The 21950-nt window shown below is 39.5% G+C and overlaps 1 protein-coding gene across 2 annotated transcripts in view; it reads right to left on the bottom strand.

The window, feature by feature from the left end:
- Window positions 1-21950, bottom strand: part of cnksr3 (CNKSR family member 3) — a 69038-nt gene that overhangs the window by 32833 nt on the left and 14255 nt on the right. For both annotated transcript variants that reach the window (XM_008123699.3, XM_008123693.3), the window contains exon 2: window positions 7091-7254. In XM_008123699.3, the coding sequence (XP_008121906.1) occupies window positions 7091-7254 (164 nt within the window). The remainder of the gene's footprint in view (window positions 1-7090; window positions 7255-21950) is intronic.

The raw sequence follows: 21950 nt of genomic DNA, 5'->3' as shown, positions 1-21950 counted from the left end.
CACTTTACCAGATATGGAAATGACAAAACAGACCAATCCCAGTTCCAGCAGATGTACGTGAACTTAAGAAGATATAATTCCAAAATATAATATAACTTTGTAATAAAGTAGTACATAAAAACTTGTCTATTTGCCATAAAAATTATGAAAATTACTGTATCCTATGGTCATGACTGAGGTTTTACAACAGAGAATTTAACATATATGTTTGAATTATAGGTAGATTTATTTTAAAACTATATTTTTTGAAAATGATACTTCATAGAACCAATTTTGTTTTATTTTAAAGAATTGATTTTTGACCACGTATTTATAATTAAGCTAGATTTATTCAGGGGAAGTAATAGGTAAAACCACCTCTGAGTATTCCTTGCCTAAGAAAACCCCATTAAATCCATAGGATTGCCTTAAATCAGCAGACAACTTGAAAGCACATACATAGACACAATCTTACATTTCAGACCACATATTTGGATAACAAACATTTTATTGGGAAAAAGCATACATTTGAAGATATACATGTCTGTTTAAGATCCAGATCTCTTTAATCTTAGCATAGGATAGGGCATAGGATAAGGCATCACAAACTGCTAGTCAAGCCTTCTGAAAAACAAGACAAAGAAACACACACAAGAAAATGTTCTTGAATTGACATACTGCTGCAAAAAAGCCACTAAAAATATGTGTTTAATTACACGAAGAAATGGGCAGGCTGACAATGTGCCTTCAAGTCACGTGTCAACTTGGGTTTAATTGGATTTTCTTGGATTTTTCATGAATTTCATTGGATTTTCTTAGGCAAGGAATACTCAGGAGTGATTTGACCAATTCCTTCCTCTGAAGTATAGCTAAACCACCTAAGACAGTGGTTCTCAACCTGTGGGTACCCAGATGTTTTGGCCTTCAACTCCCAGAAATCCTAACAGCTGGTAAACTGGCTGGGATTTCTGGGAGTTGTAGGCCAAAACAACTGGGGACCCACAGGGTGAAAACCACTGACCTAAAACATTATCCCTTGTCTTTGCTCCCAAAATAATTCATTTTCAAGTTTATCATACAAGTGAGTGCAGTTCCCAGCCACTCCATATAAAAAAACCTTTTTTTTAAAGGGGGGGGGGAGCCTGAGCATACTGCGCTTTCCCCTCCCTCCAGAGCTTTCCCCTCCCTCCGATCCTGCTGCTCTGAAGGAGACCCGAGGCACTGATTTGTACTCTGTAATCTCCATCACAGAAGTAAGAAACTTTAAAAAGCTAGCCGTACTGACAGGAAGAACAAAGATATTGTGAAATTTCGATATTTTGAATGATTATATTAATTACAAAAAAAGCAGGACTTTAGAACAGAAATGTCAATGCTTGGAAGGGAACCACACACAGGACCACCCCTTACTGTGCATCACTAAAGCAATTCAATCCAGACAAATTTGACAGCTACTATCACACACGCTTATTGGTGTTTTCTCCAGTTACATCCCCATTCTGTCTTCTCCTCCCTCTTTTTGTTAGACTGTTTCAGACATTTCCCTAACTAAGCACAATGAGCACTCACAGGAAGTCTTCTGTGTTGTGGGAAGGGCTCCATCATAAATCATACCCTCAATTGATTCTAAGTGTTTAGAAGGGGGTAGCATGGGATAAAGTCCCTAGTATTCATGGGAGGTTGTTTCCCATCTAAGTACTGCTTAGTTTCCAAGATCCGATAGCTTAAGCTAGTGGTTTTCAACCTGGGGTCCCCAGATGTTTTTGGCGTACAACTCCCAGAAATCCCAGCCAGTTTACCAGATGAGAACCACTGGCTTAAACCTACAATTCTACTTGAAATCCCCTAAAGGTCTATTGTCTATAGTTAAGGCTCTCCTTTTAAAACAAAACAAAATATGACCCAGCACTTTTGCATTACAGTATTTACTAAACAAAGTAAATATTTAAATGCAGCAGTAATATAAACCTATCACTTTCAAATGTATTAGTACACAAGCACAAGAAGCCATTCCAGTAATGTTCCTCTGTTGCCTTTTTTAGGATGCTGTGAGATTTGTTTCTGTTATGTTGCTTTCCCTCCAAATCTGGTTCTGAGCCAGATTCTATGAGCTACCGTATTTTGCTAACAAAGAGAATGTAATTGTCAGCAAATGAACTAATGCACTCATAACATCTTCTCTAAGAAAATGGAACATGCTCAAACATGAGCTACAGTTTGGTCAAGCAATTTACAACTATTCGAAGAAAGCAAGAAAAAGTGCTTTTAGCTGCTGTATTCTCAGGGGTCGCAAGCAAATGACTGGGCATGTGCTTACAGTTACAAAACAAGAATGCAACTGAATCATTAAATTGTACAGTAGAGTCTCACTTATCCAACACTCGCTTATCCAACGTTCTGGATTATCCAACGCATTTCTGTAGTCAATGTTTTCAATACATCATGATATTTTGGTGTTAAATTCGTAAATACAATAATTACTTTGTAGCATTACTGCATATTGAACTACTTTTTCTTTCAAATTTGTTGTATAACATGATGTTTTGGTGCTTAATTTGTAAAATCATAACCTAATTTGATGTTTAATAGACTTTTCCCTAATCTCTCCTTATTATCCAACATATTCGTTTATCCAACGTTCTGCCGGCCCGTTTACGTTGGATAAGCGAGACTCTACTGTATATACAATTATCACTACTACACATGACAACCCACTGTTCCAAACTGTACTGCTAACGGAAGGGGGTACTAAACATCTAGACTTATCTTGATTTCGAATATTTACGTCTATAAAGCTGGGAAAAGGTGTAGATAGATAGACCTTCAGAAGTTATCAGGCTTGAGCCCCTGTTATCCTATTTCACTGGCTATGCTGTCTGGTGTGTGGTATCTATTTATGAATTGACTTTAAGGAGCCATGCATTTCCTTCCCAATACAAAGAAACATGCCAACAGGTTGTTTCCAGTAGAAAAATGCAAAAATGGCAGGAAGGGGGTTAGACTACTAGATTTAACGTTTTACTCCCATAACTCTGTCCCCACCTTGCAACCAAGGAAACCTGATATGTTTAAACAAGAGTACCACAACGCCAGTGTCCCCATCCCTTTCTCCAATCTCACTCCAGCTCTTATCAGCCTTCCTTCCCCAGCGTGGTATTAGCATGCAGGCAGGGGACCATAGGTAATGCCAGGCTGGGAAAGACAAATCTATTTTATGTAGGAAAATGATATTTGCCATATTGGTCAAGGAGCTAAAGCAAATAGTGTTGATTGAAGCAAAGACATTTTTGGAAATGTCTTCCCCACAGCTGCACTCAGGCAATCGTACGGAATAGATCCAAAGCCCCTTTTCAGCTCAACGCACCCTTTTCATCACACAGAGAAAGGCACATGTACCTGGGAACACACTAAGGTCAAACATTCTTGTCTCGTTAATCATTAATCGGAGTCACTGTGGATCAACTTGCCTTTGACAAGGTTCCTAAAAGCTTACTGTGGTTCAACTTAACAATATCTTGAGCTCAGTAGCCCATGCATCCCACAACATGAGGCAACAGGGGAGAGACAGACAAACGTTGTCCCTCTGTCTCACACTTGTAGATTTTTATTTTTAGAATGCTGCACACCACCAATTGTGATTGCTTACTACTATACTAAACATCAACACAGCAGCAGACTAGCAATTTATATCGCCTTCATCTTTTATCGCAAAATAGCAGTTGCCAATGTATTACTATAAACTTCTTGCACAGAGAATGAAATAGACTTGCCAGAGGGCCAGCCAGTAAATTCATGGCTAAATTGGGATTAGCCATGTACAAATTCAAATCCTCTCCCATTTCATGAAATGACATTTTGAAAATGGTGAAAGGTCAGTGGCCCTGACTTCTAGATTCCCATCAGGTCTCATATTAGTTCTTCTTTTGCTCTCCAGTGAGCTGCTGAGGGTGGTCATATTCACCATTGCTTAATTTTTATGAAACACTTTTTAAAAATCTGTGATGTTCACAACCCTATAAATTGCAGATTGCGGGGTATATTTAGGTCAGCTGTTTCAAACAAAATGCATTTGTTATGGGTCGCCTCACTCCCCATACACCCACTCCAAGTTTATTAAGCACAGATTATTTCTGTTCCATCCCCTGGAACAAGGGCACATTTTATATCAGCCCTCAGAGGCTCTGACCATTTTAAGAAAAACACATTCAAATGCAGGAAGAGTTACCAAATGAACGGAATGTAGCCGAGTCAGGGCATAACAGAGTGACAACAAATTCTTTCCCACCATTCTCACTGATGAAACTGTATACACTTTTGGCACCAGTTTAGAGAAATGGAGCAACTGGCCAGAACAAGAATATCCCTATCATAAAGTAAACTGTATCCAGCACAATGACTCTGATGCAACAGGAATTAAAGCAAAGGGTGGGAAGAGAGAATATCCTGGTAGATTTAGAAATAAACTAAAAAAAAACATTCTGCATGCAGAAAAAAGAGGGAGTCACCTCTGTTATGAAAAATTAGTTTTTCAGTTGTCTCACTCCAGAATAAGAGTGACATAGACTCAGACACTGACAGATATAAGGAGATGGAAGCTGCTCTATAAATACACAAATTCCTACTTTACGAATACCCCCACTGAACTAGGGCTGAATCTACACTGCCATAGTTCAATACAGTTAATCTGCATTCTGAAACAGCATTACATGTCATTATAGATCCAGCCTAGATGAACACAAGTAAATAGTAAAAAATGGTAGAGCCACTCTGATAAATGTTTCACTTATCTGCCTAATATGTGCCTAATTCCATGTCACAGCTGGACATCTTTTGCTCCTAACCAGGCAAGCCATTCTTGATATGAACCCAACACTCTGGCAGCCATATATCTGTCAATATTTGGAAATTACCTGACATTTTCTAAGTGATAGCAGAGTTAATACCTCTGAGTTAAGCCACTGTAATTAGGGTGTGGTGATTCAATGCAGTGGTAGTAGTATATAGGTTGCAGTTATACTGAGTAAGTTCGATGAGGGGCAGATGGAGGTTTGGAGAGTGTATTGAAGAATTACTGCTTTAAGTAGTGAGGAAGAAGAATCTGTAAAGTTAGTATATTTTGTATACTGCTGCAACAAAGGAGAAAGAAAAGCCTTTCTGCTCATTTGCAAATTAACAGAAGTTTCTGTGTATATCGTTGTTTAAGTAGAAGACCACTATGACTGTGATTTTGGATACCTGGTTCCTTAACTGGAACTAATAGAATCACTTCCACAAGCACAGGGGTTTTATGACTGCGTAGAACCCCTGACAATACCTTATGTCATATTTTAAAGGAGAGAATTCTTCTAGTTTGCCTTTGCAATACCTATGTGGTATACATGAGTGAGTCAATGAGTTAAGAATCTCAGCAACATTTTCCCTCCTCAAAATCAGCAACGATAGCTAGAGCTCAAATTCATTTTAAAAGGAAATAAGCAAACTACTAATATTCTTGACGACAACCAAGAAGACTTTGCTACTTTGCCTGGCCTATGGCTCTTAAAACTGGGGATGGATGTTCTATTTTTGTATGTTTGCTTATTTCATTGTTTTTAATTTGTTTGAGATTTTAAGCTATGGTGTTTTAGAAGAAGAATGTTAGTCAGTTTAACTACACTTATTACTGGAGAGGTTTTATTGGTCATAGTAACAAGGTCTTAGTTACATCCCATGTAATGAGCTGCAATTCAAAGTGTTGGATTTGCCTCTCAAATGGATTCCAGCTATCTGAAGAACCATATCTCCTTCTATGTGCTTGTTCAAGCTCTGAGATATCACAAGAGGCCCTTCTCTGTGTCTCAAAATGTATTTAAGGTTGTTTGTTGAGATCAAAGGAGAGGGCCTCCTCAGTGTCGGCTCCCAGACTTTGGTACTTCCTCTCAAGATTAGGATGATACCCTCTTTGTTCTCCTTCATCAGGCAACTTACTATTCCATCCAACTGTCTAAAATAAACTTTATTCATTCGCTGCAAGGTCGAACTGATCTTTAATACTCTACAGATTGAGTCACTGCTGTTTAAAAAAAACATTTCCATTTACATATTTTAGTGATGCTTTTATATGGTTTTAACAATTTATAAGCAGCCTTGAGACCCACTGCTGGCAGAAAGGAGTAACATGAATAAAAATGATGATGATGATGGTAATGACAATAACAGTAATAGCAACAGCATCCTGTACTGTAGTTACAGATTTGCAACCTAGAGATATGGCTTTACAATAGCGTGATATTGCCACACTGCCTCTTCCCTATTTTGGAACTATTGTGTTGTCGAAGGCTTCCATGGCTGGAATCACAGGGTATTTTCTGTGCTGTATGGCCATGTTCCAGAAGTATTCTCTCCTGACGTTTCGCCCATATCTATGGCAGGCACACAAGAGAACGGATTTCATTGCTTGGAGTGGCTGCTGACTGTTAAAGTAGGTTTGAGGTGTGGGTGCTGGAATTCAACCACAGCCTGCGCAAGCTTGTAGTCTTCATCAAGGACTTAAGACAGGGAGATGAATTAGCTGGCTGGGAAAAGCCCTTCCCTCATTGTCCTCTTTTCTCTGCTCCCATTACCTTGCTGTTTAGACTGATACTTCTTAAGGACATACCTTTTTTCTGAGCTCATGACAAAGCTCTGAGTCCTTCATGTTTGTTCTTCTCCTGTGAGCATGGAGAGGCAAGATGCCTGCTGTGAGTTAGTTAGGCCGTGTTGTTAACTCTCCTATCTAGATATGTAGTTCTTTTAATAAAGTTTCAAGCTTGACTCTGCTCCTGAACTGCTTCAGCTCACTCTACTGCTGACACTAGAAGCTTCTGATCTGCTGAACTGCTGCTGCTATTGCTTTACCATTTTTGAATGTTTTTTCCTTTTTTGGAAATTACCCTCCAATAGGGGGTGACCCAGGAGACAATACTTAGTTATGCATTCATAACCAAGTTAGCAATGATCAAAATTAAACCCTTTACATGAACATGTCTTCCCTTTCATTGGGAAATATGCAACCACCTGTCAAACACTTCCATGAAACAAAGGATGGGGAAAGGAGGGGTGATTCTGATATTTATTCATTCTATAAACTGACCAGTGCACAGAGAAGATCCACAGCTTCTAAAACGAGTTCCTGGTGCCCAATGCGGGTGATGCCTAACTCTTCGAGATCCTGGTGAGAAATCTGTAACAGCTGAGCTCCATTTATCTTCTCTCGTTCAAATTTTGTGACATATTGCTGCAGGCAATCATCCAAACCTAAATAAGAAAGAAATTCACTGTAATCATATTTCTAATGCTTTTTCTGTCATTTAAAAACGCATGCACAAGACAATCAGCACATCTGTTCTCTAGCTTATTCTTGTTTATGTAAAATGCTAAAATATATACTCCTAAATCTCTTGCCTTCCTTATCATATAATGAAAATACATTCTATTCAAAGTAACCCACTAAAAAGAAACATGTACTACAGGCAGTCCATAAGTTACAAACAAGTTAGGTTCTATAGGTTTGTTCTTAAGTTGAATTTATATGTAAGTCAGAAAAAGCACATTTTCTGTGGAACTCCAAATATATTTTTTAGTTTTAGATACCAAAGAGAAGGGATAACACCCCTGTGGTGTTTGTTTTGCTGTCTGCACCCCTATTCAGAAGATTTCATCTCACTTTCTGTCCCTGTGATACTTAGATTTTGAAAAACTTGGCTTGTTATGGAAACAGGTTTGGTGGTAAAGCTTCAGTACAGATACCTTTTCTCCATGATAACTCTTTCAGCAGTGCATTTCCCTTCCTAGGAATAGATTTCTCTCAATTACTGTTGTCTCGCCCTGTCTTTAACTATGAGCTGTATGTAATTTGGATGTTTGTAACTTGGGAACTACCTGTGTGGTGATTACTGCATTTGACTTTGATAATGGTTAAAGGAACAGAGGACTTTCCAAGAATGAAGAAGGGGATGGAAGCTGGCCACCCTAATTTGAGATACAGCCATGTAAAAGTCTAGCACTGAAAACTACCACTGCATTTCACTTGGGGTTGCATTTATAAAGTTATCAGTCAGTCCTTTAAATGTGCTACATTTAGCATTTAGGTTACACATCCCTTATCTGGTTTTTGGAAAAAAAATTGATGTTGGAATACAGTAGAGTCTTGCCTATCCGACATTAGGTCTTATTCGACGCCACTTTTCTTCCAGCATTTCCCCTTCAATTAAAGGAGCACTCCAAATTTTCCTTCCATTCCCAATAAGTGAAAAGGGCAAGACAAGGAGGAGGAGCGAAGAAAGGGGGAAAAGAGGCCAGAAGCGGTAACATCCTCCCTCCTTCCCTCTGTGATTTCTACACTCCTCTTCCACATCCGGGCACTTCCTGCTAAGCTGCTCTAGCCCCAAGTCATTGTCTTGCCTTAACCCTTTGAGTCTCTGTTGTTAGTATTCTAGGTGTCTAGTGCTGCGTCAGATGGGTAACAGTAGGAGACTCCATATTATCCGACATTTTTGTTTATCCGACATTATGCCAGCCCGTTTATGTCAGATAAGCGAGACTCTATTGTACATGTATTGCATATAAGTGGGATAGCTCTGAGATTAAACTCAAGTCTAAGCATGAAATTCATGTATGTTTCATATACACTTCAAATAATATTTTAATCTTATGCACGGACCACAGTTTGTGTGCATTGAACCGTCAGAAATTAAAGATGTCACTATCTCAACTACCAATATGGATAATTTGGGATTTTGGAGGATTTTGGAATTTTGAATAAAGGATAATGTAGGTGCTAATATCTTAGATTTCAGGTTATGTTAGATTTTAGGTTATATATAGTTCTAAATCACTATTTAAGCAGAACAAAACAGTGTATAAACATACAAGGACAGAGGAGGAACCCTGGCTCAGTGGCAGGACACATACAGGCACAAGCTCCTAGATTCAATGTTTTTAAGTTAGTCTGGGAAAATTACACTTGCTCAAAATCCCCTGTCTGCACAACTATTGAAGGTGCAGCAATGCTCTCACCTACACATGTGGCCACCTTAGAGGTATCACAGAACAAGAGAAAGCACTGAAACATTGGAATGCAAACAGAAACAATGAAAGGGTTACGAATTCACTCATTCTACATGAAAAAAGGTTCTTTGTTTGAGCAAATTCCTTAGAGAACAGCGATCAGATAACCAAACTGGGACACTTAGCTAAAAAAAAAAAGGTGTAACAGATCCACTTAACAAAATAAATAAATAGCCCGGCTTAATGCTTAAGCAGATTGTACATCATGCAGGAGATTCAAATACTGTATAGACAAAATGCTGTGCCTCAAAATTATGGTTCCTCAAATACAAGGCACTGAAGTTGCACATAGATTATGTGCAGCAGACTCTTTGGTAGTTAGTTGAATTCCAGCCACAATATGCATGAATTTGTGGTTGAAGATATGGAGATAAAGAGCATCTATGATTGAATTCCTATTGGCACACTATGCCACCATGATGAAAATAAAAGCCACGGGTACAATAGCTATGACAGAATTGGGGAAACAGAGTGCTTAGAGCTGGGAATATCTGCCTTCCCTTGCTATGGAATACTATGATTGTAAGCTGCCTTGAATATTGTGAAAAGAAGAGTGACAAAGATGCTGCTACCACTCTAAATCAATTGAAAAAACAGTATCTACTATAGTACAGTGGCTGAAATCTTGGATTGGGATTTGGGAAAAGTGGAGCCCATTCACACTACACAATTATAATGATAGTATCCCCCTTTTACTGCCAGAGCAACATTCTATAGAATCAGAAGATGGGAGGGTATTTAGAATAATCAGCCAGAATGTTCTTCTAGTGTCTCACCAAAGCACATGTTCCAGGCTTTCATTGGGTGTTTTCCTTCATTATGAATGGACCATAGGTCTACATTCATATTTAGCCATGAAATCCATAGACTATCTCCCAACCTACATTAATTCATGAGATGGTAGCCAAGATTAAAATGGGTATGTGGACCAAGTACATCACCTTGAGAGCCTTGAAAAAGAGGGATATAAATGAAACAAAAGACAACAACAAATTAATGACCTAAATCGAATAAAGATGAAGGTAAGTTACTCAACACAGAGAACACTCCAAGAAAAATTATTCTTTGTCCACTAAGAATAATTTTTCTTGGAGTGTTCTCTGTGTTGAGTAACTTACCTTCATCTTTATTCGATTTAGGTCATTAATTTGTTGTTGCTTCAGTAAATGGGGGGAAATCCAATGAAAGGAGGGTTCCTAACAACCACATGGAGAGAAACTTGGAGGACAATTACTTCAGTTGGCATGGACATGTGTGATAGACAGGAGCAGAATTGCCTCCAAACTATTCAACTCTGGCACATTCTACTTGGGTCAATGCACAGGTATAGCATCCATTTGTGTGAAGCACAGATTACCATGAAGAAGAAATGAAGATGTGCCACCTCCATTATTTCTAATTAGTAAGAATACCTGGATACAGATCAAGAAACAGAAAACCTCTGCAACTGACATTTCCAAATCAAGATGTGAGAACTGTGCCTAGAAATCAAGCCATGTCTGGAACAGAAGGAAAATGTTTGAGACAAAAAACAACAGAATTTTCAATTAAAAATGGGGGGAAATCCAGTGAAAGGAGGGTTCCTAACAACCACATGGAGAGAAAAATCAAAAGTAGGCTCCATTCTTAAGAGACTTCTCCTGTGATGTAGTTTACATGGAGAAGTGCCTCTGTTGTTGAACAAAGCATACCAAAATTCCACAAAACCAGACAATCTTTAAAAGAAAAGTTTTATATGATGAAAACTTCTTATTATCACAGCATTCATTTCAACTCTGCTTCATCATACGTTCTGTGAATGCTTCAGTAAAAAAAATCTAAATGTAAAACATACATATGCACACATGAAGACAAGGAGAAACAAAAGGGGTAATTCAACCCGTAATCAAGAACTTATGTCCAACGAATACAGCAGGGCTTAAGGATAGCTGAAATATTATTATTGGACTGTATACAACCACACACAGCTCAAATTAAGCTCCAGTGAATCACAAATGCTCCAATTTAATGTTTGCATCCATTAGGCTTGCACACTGAAAACAGTGCATTCTTTCTGTCCAGGTGTGATAAATCCAGTTTTGGACACATGTTCAGAAAGCATGGAGAGGACAATGTCTATAATCCCTTAGAGGAGAGGCAAGCAGTAAGTGTAATTAACAAATAATTAAGTACCATATATGCTTATGTATAAATCAAATCTCATGCATAAGTCAAGTACAGGTTTTAGGGGGCAAAAATTATGGATACTGGTATGATTTGTGATATGACCTGCACAGAGCAGTAAGTGCCAGTATTGCCTCAGGGGCACCACCACCGGAATACTGCTTCTGCTATTGAAAAAGACCAGAAGCAGCGTTGCATCAGGGAGGGTCAATGCTTTTTAAAGTTCTCCTAAATTGAAAACTTTTGCACTCTGGCGAAAGACATGATTTAAAAAAATACAGAATAATTAAGATACAGTACTTGACCCATGGATATGTTGACTTCTCCATTAACATATGCACTATGTCTCCTTCAATGTAAGATCAGTTATTGTTGAATAAAACTGCACAGTGGAGCTCTGAAAGGTGGCCTCAGGTACATCTCATTAGATGCAATCTATCACTAGACAAGAGTAGTGTCAATGAGCTTCCACTAACCACACAATAGAGATTTTAGCAATTCACCACCTTCGTCCAAAACGTAATCTTTCAACAACGCCAGGCAGTGCTAATAACCAGGCTTGAATACACAAACTGGAAACAAGAGTGTGCTCACAGATTTGCTGCTGACACCTGACAATTCAAGTTTCAACAAAACCAGTTGCAAAGGCTGGCTTCTTTCAACAACTGAAGGTGGTATCAATCGATTTGAAGAAACACCTGTACCGTAAGAGGCAAGCCTAGGCAGTCCTAATGCCACTGCAAAACCACTTTAATGGATACTGATGAAGGATGGTATCTTGTTAAATCTCAATGTTGCCTGGTTAGCAGGGTCCCATGTTTTCATGTTTACTTCAATGCTTCACACCATTAATTCCATGCTGTGGAGAGCATATCTAAAACATCTTAATGAACCTGGTACCCCACATACACGCAGTTGTCCCTGAAAATGTGTTTGATTACAACTTGAATATCCCCACACAGCATGATTTAAAGAAATTATATTTAAATACATATTGTGGAGACATGGAATACTAACCAAGATAATGGGACTGCAATCAAATATATCTTCAGGACAGTATGTTGGGGAAGACTGGGTGTAAGGTTTAATTTTGGCTCTTGTCATCTATTTATAAGGCACTTTGCTGTGATTTACTTTTCCAAGAACACTACATTAGAAAAACAGGGAGCACTTTCTAATACCTCCAGAGCAGGCCTTTTTAAAATCCAAAAATGTCCACTGGTGAATAAAATATTTAATATCTACACCTGTGAGATAGGTCCCTTCCCCCACCCCCCAAATGTTATCCAGAGTGTGTATATCCCCAAGAAAATTGCTCACCAGACCAGGACTGTGACTTCCCAGAGGTTGTTGGATTGTAACCCCTACCAGTCCTACTCAACACAGCCAAAGGTGAGACATGCTGAGAGCTGCAGTTCAACTATGTCCTGAGGACCACGATCTAGGGCCATTGTTCTAGAAGGGGACGAACTCCTGTCCATCCAAGATTCAAATTCAATTTCTGAAAAGGTCTTGACAGAGGCTAGGCTACAGTTAAATTACCAGAAGTCTAGTCTTAGAATAGCAGTCATGCTGGAAGATCTAGAAATTTCTAAATAGCATGCTATGTCTTCCAGGGTGACACCTTGAGAACTTTGAGGACCTAGCACATTCCTAGAGTGACACTTCCCGCATGGGACTTGGTAAGTGAGACCATGGATAAGGGTTCCACAATTAAGGAGGTCTAGCTACACTTTTTGATTTGAAGCTCCTACTATCAATATCTAAATATAAGGACAGGTATTTCAAACTTTTAGGAAGAAAAATCCAGAAGGCTAGACTGGAACTCCAGATTTATCTAGTGAATTAATCTGCATAACCTGGGCCTCCCCATTCAAGTTCTAGATGTTAAGTTCAAGTCAAGAGAAGCCCTGGGGTCCATTCACACTAAACAAATACAATATGCCCCCCATATCCATAGGCGATACAGTCCAAGACCTCTTGTGGATACCTGAAACCAAAGAAATACTGAAGCCTATACCTTAACTATCCTTTGGGCCAGAAGCATAGCACAGACAGACTCACACTGGAGGACCCAGAGAGGCCCATAAACAACTCTGGGATGATTATTTGTGGGTGGATATTGAAGCTGTGGATAAAGGAGTTGTATTGTACAGTGCTATATTCCAATTCAGTTGCTATGATAACATTCAATGGGATCCTGGAACTTGTAGTCTGGTGAGGAACTAGGTTGCTATGAATGAGAATTGAAAACGCTCCTTCTTAAACTACCAACCCTAGGGTTTCATGTGATGATGCCACAGCAGTTAAATGGAATCATAGAGCCCTTCTACACATTTCTAAAAAGCCAGAAATAATGGGGATAAATGAAAGGCGTGGCTACATGAAATTTAGGGAATCTGCGGGAGGAATCAGGTTAACAGCTGAAAAGCCTGTGTTAAAAAGGTGCACTTAAAACCCGATTCTGCCCAAACAATGCACACCTTCATATGACTGTATATCCCTGCGGTCATGCAAACGACATGCTTCCCTTCCCTTCCCCCTGTGTGGACCGCTTCAGTACATCTGCACATTTTAAAAGCTCGAAACACCTGATCAGTTGATTGGGCTGTCAAAAAATGGGAGGCAGGGATACACAGGTGGCTCAAGGAAAGCAAAAGTGGAAAGCAATTAGAATTCTCACTGCATCACATTGGCTCTTTTGTGGATTTTGGGGGGGGGGGGGGGAATTGACCAATATTCCTAAGAACTGTACATTATTTGTTAAAGTCAGTTTCTCTAAGGGACTAGACTTAAACCCACTTTGAAGCGGGTTTAAATACCCACACCTCCCTGCAAAACCAAGACTTTCCCAGGTGGGCATCCCCATGCCATCCCAAAAGTTTTTGGGATGGCATCAGACCACCCAACCCCCCCCCCCCCCCCCACCACCACCACCACCACCACCAAAAAAAGCTTTAAAACTAAAGAAAAACTTACTGGGTTACTATGAGGCTGCTCTGACCGCCCTTCTGGACATAAAAAGCAGGTTATCCCGCTTTGTCTCAAATTATTCCTCTTTAAAAGTCCGACAGGGCCCGCATTTTGGACCCTGTCTGGAAGGGCCCTGACTTTATAGTATCTTAACTAACAATCTGAACTACTACTACATGAAGTATTAGAAAATTAATGGTTTTGTGGGCTGTTGTTATTTTAAAATATAGGTTCCCCTCTTTTTCTGTTAGCTCTGTTTAAGGTTAATCTCACCATCTGTTTGCTCTTGTTCATGTCCTTGTTTAAATTTGCACTTCAGATTTTCCTAACCCAGATGACACTTTATGCCACATAGTCTTTTTGCTGCTTATTTGCTTTTTACCTAGCCTTTGATTCATATGCCAGGAACCTGGACATGTTGTGTTCGTGAAGGAAGGAGTAAGCTTACTTACATACCTCATGTAAGAATCTGTACTGATTTACCTTGAACTCCATTACAGCAAAAGAGAAGGGGACTAATTCACAAATGCTTATAACATCAGACTTCTTCCATCTGCTACTACCTAGATAAACTAAATTGCAATTCCCAGAATCCTCAACCTTATCATCATTTTTGCTGAAACTGAGCTAACATGGTTACTTCTCTGGATGATTAGAGTTCAATGAACAAGAATTCTAAACAGACACTTAGCAAAGTACAGTAGAGTCTCACTTATCCAACGTAAACGGGCCAGCAGAACGTTGGATAAGCGAATATGTTGGATAATAAGGAAAGATTAAGGAAAAGCCTATTAAACATTAAATTAGGTTATGATTTTACAAATTAAGCACCAAAACATCATGTTATACAACAAATTTGATAGAAAAAGTAGTTCAATATGCAGTAATGTTATGTTGTAATTAATGTATTTATTAATCTAGCACCAAAATATCACAATGTATTGAAAACATTGACTACAAAAATGTGTTAGATAATTCAGAATGTTGGATAAGCGAGTGTTGGATAAGTGAGATTCTACTGTACTTCAAAATACAGATTTCCTAAGTACAAAATACAATGAAAGGAACCAAAGTAAAATGAATCAAATAGTCAAAATGTTTTAATAACATTGTTACTAAAAAGTTGGTACAATTAGCTTATTTTTTCACCTTTATGAAAACAAATAATTTCAGAAGGTATTCTTTCTCCTGTACAAAATTACATGAGTTGCCATATTACTTTTGCTTTTCTACACATAAACTTTAGGTATGTAACAAAAGAAGGAACAAAGCCTCAATGTTAATCATAATCATAATCATAATAAAGATAATAAAGAGGGTTGGAAGAGACCTCTTAGGCCATTTAGTCCAACCCCTTTCTACCTTTGTGCACCAAAAGCACACGCAAAGTACCCCTGACAGATGGCCACCCAGCCTCAATGTTGTTAATAAAAATAATAATAACAATGATAATAATAATAATAATAATAATAATAATAATAATATATTACACAGTCCTAAATACTTGGGAAGTGTTTGACTTGTGATTTTGTGATACAAAATCCAGCATATATATATCGTTTGCTGTGTTATACTGTATCCTTCTGTCAATAATAATAATAATAATAATAAAGAGGGTTGGAAGAGACCTCTTGGGCCATTTTGTCCAACCCCTTTCTGCCTTTGTGCACCAAAAGCACTAGCAAAGCACCCCTTAATAATTATTAATTAATTAAATAATAATTAAAATACAATTATAAACAAGCAAAGCTTTGAAAGGCACGCACCAGGCGAGGTAGGAGGTGGGAAAGGTGCACGCCTTTCCTTTCTCCCTTGTGCTGCACGCACCTTCCTCGGTGGAGGAGGAGGGAGCCGCCACCACGGGGGCCAGATAAATGGCTTCGATGGGCCGCATGTGGCTCCCGGGCCTTAGTTTGGGGACCCCTGCAGTAAAAGCTAAAAGGCCAGCATCTCCATTTAAACATATAGTTTGTTTCCTTAGCTACCCAGAAATAATATTTCACTTGTATTACTCAGGGAATTAAGTTAACACCTTTCCAGGAAGAGTTCTATGAATACATTCCTGAAGAAGTGCAAATATTTATTTATTTGGGAATGGCAATAAAAGCCCTAAGTTTAGGCCAGTCAGGCCAAAGTTTATTTTAATTTTTCAGGAGAAAAAAAAAATCTTAGTAAACTGCAAACTCTGTTTATACTTCTCCAGCATGAGAGACTACATGCCATGTTAATAATATCTTTTGCTCAACACACCACAGTCACCCCACATCTTCCAAGACCTTGCGATCGAGAGTGTGCGTTGTTTCCAAGTTAATGGATTTTCTGTGGTTACAGGACTTGTTTGTGAATCATGCTGGCTCCCTGGCTTGAACTCTGAATAATTGGTACTTTAAAGATTATTCCCACAGTGAAAACCGGAAGCCATGTTGCAATGAAGGCTCCAGGCTGTTTGGGACACATGGGGCAACACCTGGGCTGGGCCAGAACGCCTCCCACTGCAACGTGAAACTGTTGTGAAGGACTGCAATGAAGATACTTGCTCACACCATAATCATCACCTACCCAATCTCTATTGGCTCCCAAATGACTAATGCACACATATACAAGGACCTACACTGACTACTACACACAATAAACCAGTCGGAAGCCACTGTGTAGTAAGAGCACATGCCACCGAGGAGTTTTGAGGTAGCTATCTCTGTCATTCCAGGCTAGACTCATTACATGACATGCAATCTTGCTGGCATCAACTTGTCTGTAAACATTTGCCTGGGGCGGGGGGGGGGGGGGGAGAATTTTCACTTAGCACTTAGCAACACCAGTTTAAAATTTCTGGCAAGAGAAATTGAGCTAAAACAAAACCAAATTGAAGAACATAATAATAACCATGCCAAAACAAAGCTGTGCAGTCTGATAGTCTCAGCCCTAGGTAACAGGTATCTTAGTATTCCTTTGCATCCATTACACACACCTATCTCACCTCTAACCTGACCACAGCCTTTTCCCCCCTCTGGCCCCAGGTCCTCCTGTTGTGACATGAGCATTAGAGGCTCCAGCAACAGTTAGTGTCAAAAGTCTGATTATGGCCTAAACCTGAGAAGATATACTGCTGAAGATGCCTAAACAACAGCAGGGCACAGCTCTTCCCAAACCGGCCACGCTAGCTGAGATATTCTGGGGGTTGTCATTCAAAGAAGGAAGCTTTTCCCTGCTCCAGTGTTCCCTGGTAGAAGCATGGCCTTCCCCCATTATGCCTCTTTACTATTATTTCCTTTTTGACAGGAATTCCATGTCTTAAGAATTTATCTCTGAAATAGAAGAAATAACCCAAAAGTCTAGATGTGACTTGAGCAGGCACCTAGGAATGAATTTAAAGCCAAAGGTAATCTCCACTCTACTCATGCCCAACCTATCATAAACAGGTAACACTGCTCACAATTTCAATCATTTTAAAAAACACCTTATTTCTTGCATTCAGACAGCCAGTTGACTGAATTGTGATTTGGGAATGTCGACTGTTACTGTTCTCCACTGCCATTTTCCCCATGGTAGCACACGTTGTTTTAACACAAGTCTAAGTCATTAAGGCTCTCAGGAAGGTTCAGGACCTGGGAAGTGAATACATCTGTGAACGAGAGCTGAATAAAAGGCGCTGGTATGCCAGGCATGTGACCTGCCTACAGGGAGTTAAAATTCTTCTCCAATTATACTTGGGATTTGTGCAAGTACAATTCCTGCCCAGCTGAAACCTTCAGAAAAATAAAGCTCAGACACTACAATGCCCCCACTGTGCCTGCTTAGATACCAAGTTGATAAGCGGCTTAGCAATACAAGATTTGCATCACTTTGGAAACAAATGAATTTAAACACAAAATAAATAGCAAAATAGCACAGCAAGGACTTTTGTCCACAAATCAGTGAAGGGGGAAGTGTGATGCTACACCCATCATGTCTTTCAGGCCTTTTATTAAGCAAGAGTTTTGGGGGAGAACCCACAGGGCCAAAATGTTACACTGCAATTAATTCCCTCTCACTCCAGCATCCCAAGCCTCTAAAATAATAATAATCAGAAGAAAAGTAGCCTAGTATGCTTAGAAATGCAGACAGGATTGACTTTGCAAAGTGTTTTGGAGTGATCCATCATCCATTAATGTTTTCTGGTGCTATTTTTCTGTAGTTCCTATTATTCTTATTGTATAAGAGAAATAACAGAGATTGCTTTTACTTAAGTAATTGCCTGTGCTTAAGTTAAATTAAGTGAATGTTTTTACTTTATAAGGCCATTCTCTAAAATGAAAGTTTAGAGAATTGATCTTGGCACAAACTGAGTCAAAGAGCTGATCTTATTCACTCTCCTTCCAAAAGAAGATACAGACCTTGTGCCTTCTATGAACCGTAAATAATTCTGTATTCGCTTACAAGAACTCAGAAACTTTTGAGAATTATAGCTTTTGGATTACAATTCTCAGAATCCCTGATCAGCATGGAGGGTTCTTGGAATTCTCATTCAAAAAGTTAATTTTTCCAATCTCTGACCTTTACTTACCCTCCTTCATCTATTTCAGAGTGCTTTCAAAGAGACTCCTTACAGCCTTTTAGGTATTTTCATTCAGAATATAAATTACATTTCAAGGCAGAAGAGCCTGAGAAGCCATAAAGAAATCACCATACACATCAGAAAGAGCAGCTGAGCTTGCCAAGATTTTACATCTGGCCCCCAGAGTAACTGCCTGGCATATATCAACAGGAAACATAAAAATTTGTGCCAATACAAGTCTCCCCCCGCCCCAATACCTTGTATTCCTTATCTGCGTACTTGCATTAAGGCCAAAGAAACAATCAGACCATCAGTGGCGCATGGGGGGATATAGACCATCCATCCTATTATCTTAATCCCATCCCACTCATCCGCCCCCAGCTTTTCCTTTATCCCTTATAGTAGAGTAGAAACTTATGGACTGCATGGGCTTGCAATGTGATCTGCTATTAGATATTTACAGAAGAAAAAGAAAGAAAACCTGTACTTGTCAACCTATATTTTTCAAACCCTTCACCGGTTTACCTTTGAAGATCAATCGAGGACTTATTTGGCCTCTGTCAGCATCCAACTCTCTCCAATACTTCTCCTACCCTAGACTAATCATTTGTTCCATTCTGTCCATCTGATGTAGGTTGTTGAGCCTTCTCGGAAGACATTGCATCACTGCCATGTACTGAATGTACAAAACCCAGCACACTTCAGACACTCAGTTTGTGCTCAGTAACAACAGCAGACATCCATGTGCAAATCAGCCAGGCTTCAGACATATGTTGCCAAGAAGATCCTTTGTCACACTGGGAAAGATTTCAACTTTCTCTTATTGTTTTTAGTGAACTTCTGACAGAGAATCCTGCGGTAAGAACTTAAAGCTCTGCATAACAAAAAATAAACTTCCTATTTTTATAAGAGGGCAAAAGAATTCAAGGCCAACACTGCTGTGTAAAGAAGTGTTTTATTTCATTTCAAATCCAGAAAAACTAACACCGTAATGAAAAGTTAATTTTTCCCTAAGACGTTTCTGTTTCTCATTTATTTTCAATCACTGAGTGACAAAAGTTTTGCTTCTAAACCACATTCTTCAGGCATGCCTCAACTAGTTCCTCTGAGCCACCCTTTTTGGCAGAGACATTAACAAAGAATTATACTGTTTCAGCATTTACTGATACACACACATATATAATTTTATGATACCATATAATACTATATTAATAGACAATTTTCACAAAACAATTGTCTTGAGCTTCCCATAGACCCCATCTCACATCAACATTTGATGTAATATGTCCACTGATTTAATAATAACAACTTTATTCTTGTATCCTGCCTCCATCTCCCCAAAGGGATTCAGGGCAGCTTACACACAGCACAAAAGTGCCTAAAAACACAGCATAAGATAAAACACAATATAAAATACAATTAAATAAAACAAAATATACATATAAAACAGCAACTTAAAACTCAATTAAAACAGTGTTCTTCTGGCAGTAAGCTACTGTAAACATGGCCAGACTGTAAACAATGGGCAAGAGAATGTGATAAGTGCAAAGGTGATGGGACGAGGGCAGCCATGGGACAGAGCATGGGTTGTAATGCAAGATTGCATAAAAATTGCACAAAGCAACTACAGACCAGATGTTCTCAAAAGCTTGTTTGTACATCTAGGTCTTCAGGTCCTTACGAAAAGCGAATCCTAATCTCCCTGGAGAGGGCAATCCAAAGGGGGGGGGACACCACCAAGCAGACCCTCTCCCTCGTCCCACGCACCACGCTTGTGACGTGGCGGGATCGAGAGGAGGGCCTCCCTGAAAGATCTTTATTCAAGTGTTTATATTCTAGGTTCCAACAAAGATGGACCAAGTATGTTCAAACATAGCTGAAGCTACTGTACAGTCTCTGCTTCAGAATTCAGCACCATCTTAGACAGCCATGGAACATCAACAACGAGGAGCTTGGAGGAAGGGCAGTGTTTGTTTGCTGCAGGCTGCCTTTGACCTCAGCTCCTTGCAGACTCTGGCCCTGACTGCCTGGCTGAAGCAAGGCCCAGCAGAAACACCTGCTGCCTCCTGAGGCTGGGCATAAAAGGAGGATGCTGGTGGGGGCCCAGTCACCCAGCACCATCTTAGACAGCCATGGAACATCAACAACGAGGAGCTTGGAGGAAAGGGCACTGTTTGTTTGCTGCAGGCTGCCTTTGACCTCAGCTCCTTGCAGACTCTGGTCCTGACTGCCTGGCTGAAGCAAGGCCCAGCAGAAACACCTGCTGCCTCCTGAGGCTGGGGCATAAAAGGAGGATGCTGGCAAGGGCCCAGTGCATCCAAGAGAGTCAAAGAAGACATTAAGACCATGAAGGGGGAGGGGGAAGGTGTACCCAGATGCTGTTTTTATATTTTTATGTTTTAATATCTTAATGTTAATGGTTTTAATTTATATTTATATGTTGATTGTTTCTATTTTTTGTTATGTTTTATTTGCTTTGTATAATGTGGCATTGCATTTTTGTCTAAATATATGTTGTACGCCGCTCTGAGTCCCCTGCGGGGTGAGAAGAGCGGGATAGAAATGAAGTAAATAATAATAAATAGATAAATAATAATAATAATAATTCACATACTTATTTGGACACAGCATGAAGATTCAAGGTTGACTTCAATAGCTGATCCCCACCCTTACTCCACTTCGTTGAGGATCAACGCTCGGACAACTGGGGCCAGTCTTGTCCAAGTTTAATTAGATATCCCCCATTGGCAGTTGGGGATAGAGAAGGGATGGGGAGGTTTCCAGTTAAGTCCAAAGGCCTTCTAGCAACTATAGGCAACAGGACAATATTTGGCAGATACCCCTGGCATCAATGATTCCCAGATGTATACCTACTAAGGCCATCAGGCGTCAGGTGTCTGTATTTCTTGGGTGCTTTTGATTTGCATAGAACACACCCTTTCCAGGAAAACTGGACAAAACGTGGAGAACTGCCTGACACTGATCACCTGTAGTGAAAGCTCAATATACTAAAACTTTGCATCCTGGACCTTAAAAACATGTAAAGCTTACTGAAATAGAAACCCAAGAAAAATAAACAGTAGTTTGTTTCAGAGCATGTAAACAGTAGTTTGGTTTGAGGCACAAATATTACGAATGGAAATTCTTTAGGAGAACAAGGGTTCACTGTATGTCCTGATGTAACTACACTACAGCAATATTCTGGACCGCATCC

The sequence above is a fragment of the Anolis carolinensis genome, chromosome 1, assembly GCF_035594765.1.
Source record: "Anolis carolinensis isolate JA03-04 chromosome 1, rAnoCar3.1.pri, whole genome shotgun sequence".
NCBI lineage: Eukaryota > Metazoa > Chordata > Lepidosauria > Squamata > Dactyloidae > Anolis > Anolis carolinensis.
The sequence above is the reverse complement of the archived record's forward strand: the minus strand, read 5'-3'. Positions and strand labels throughout refer to the sequence as shown.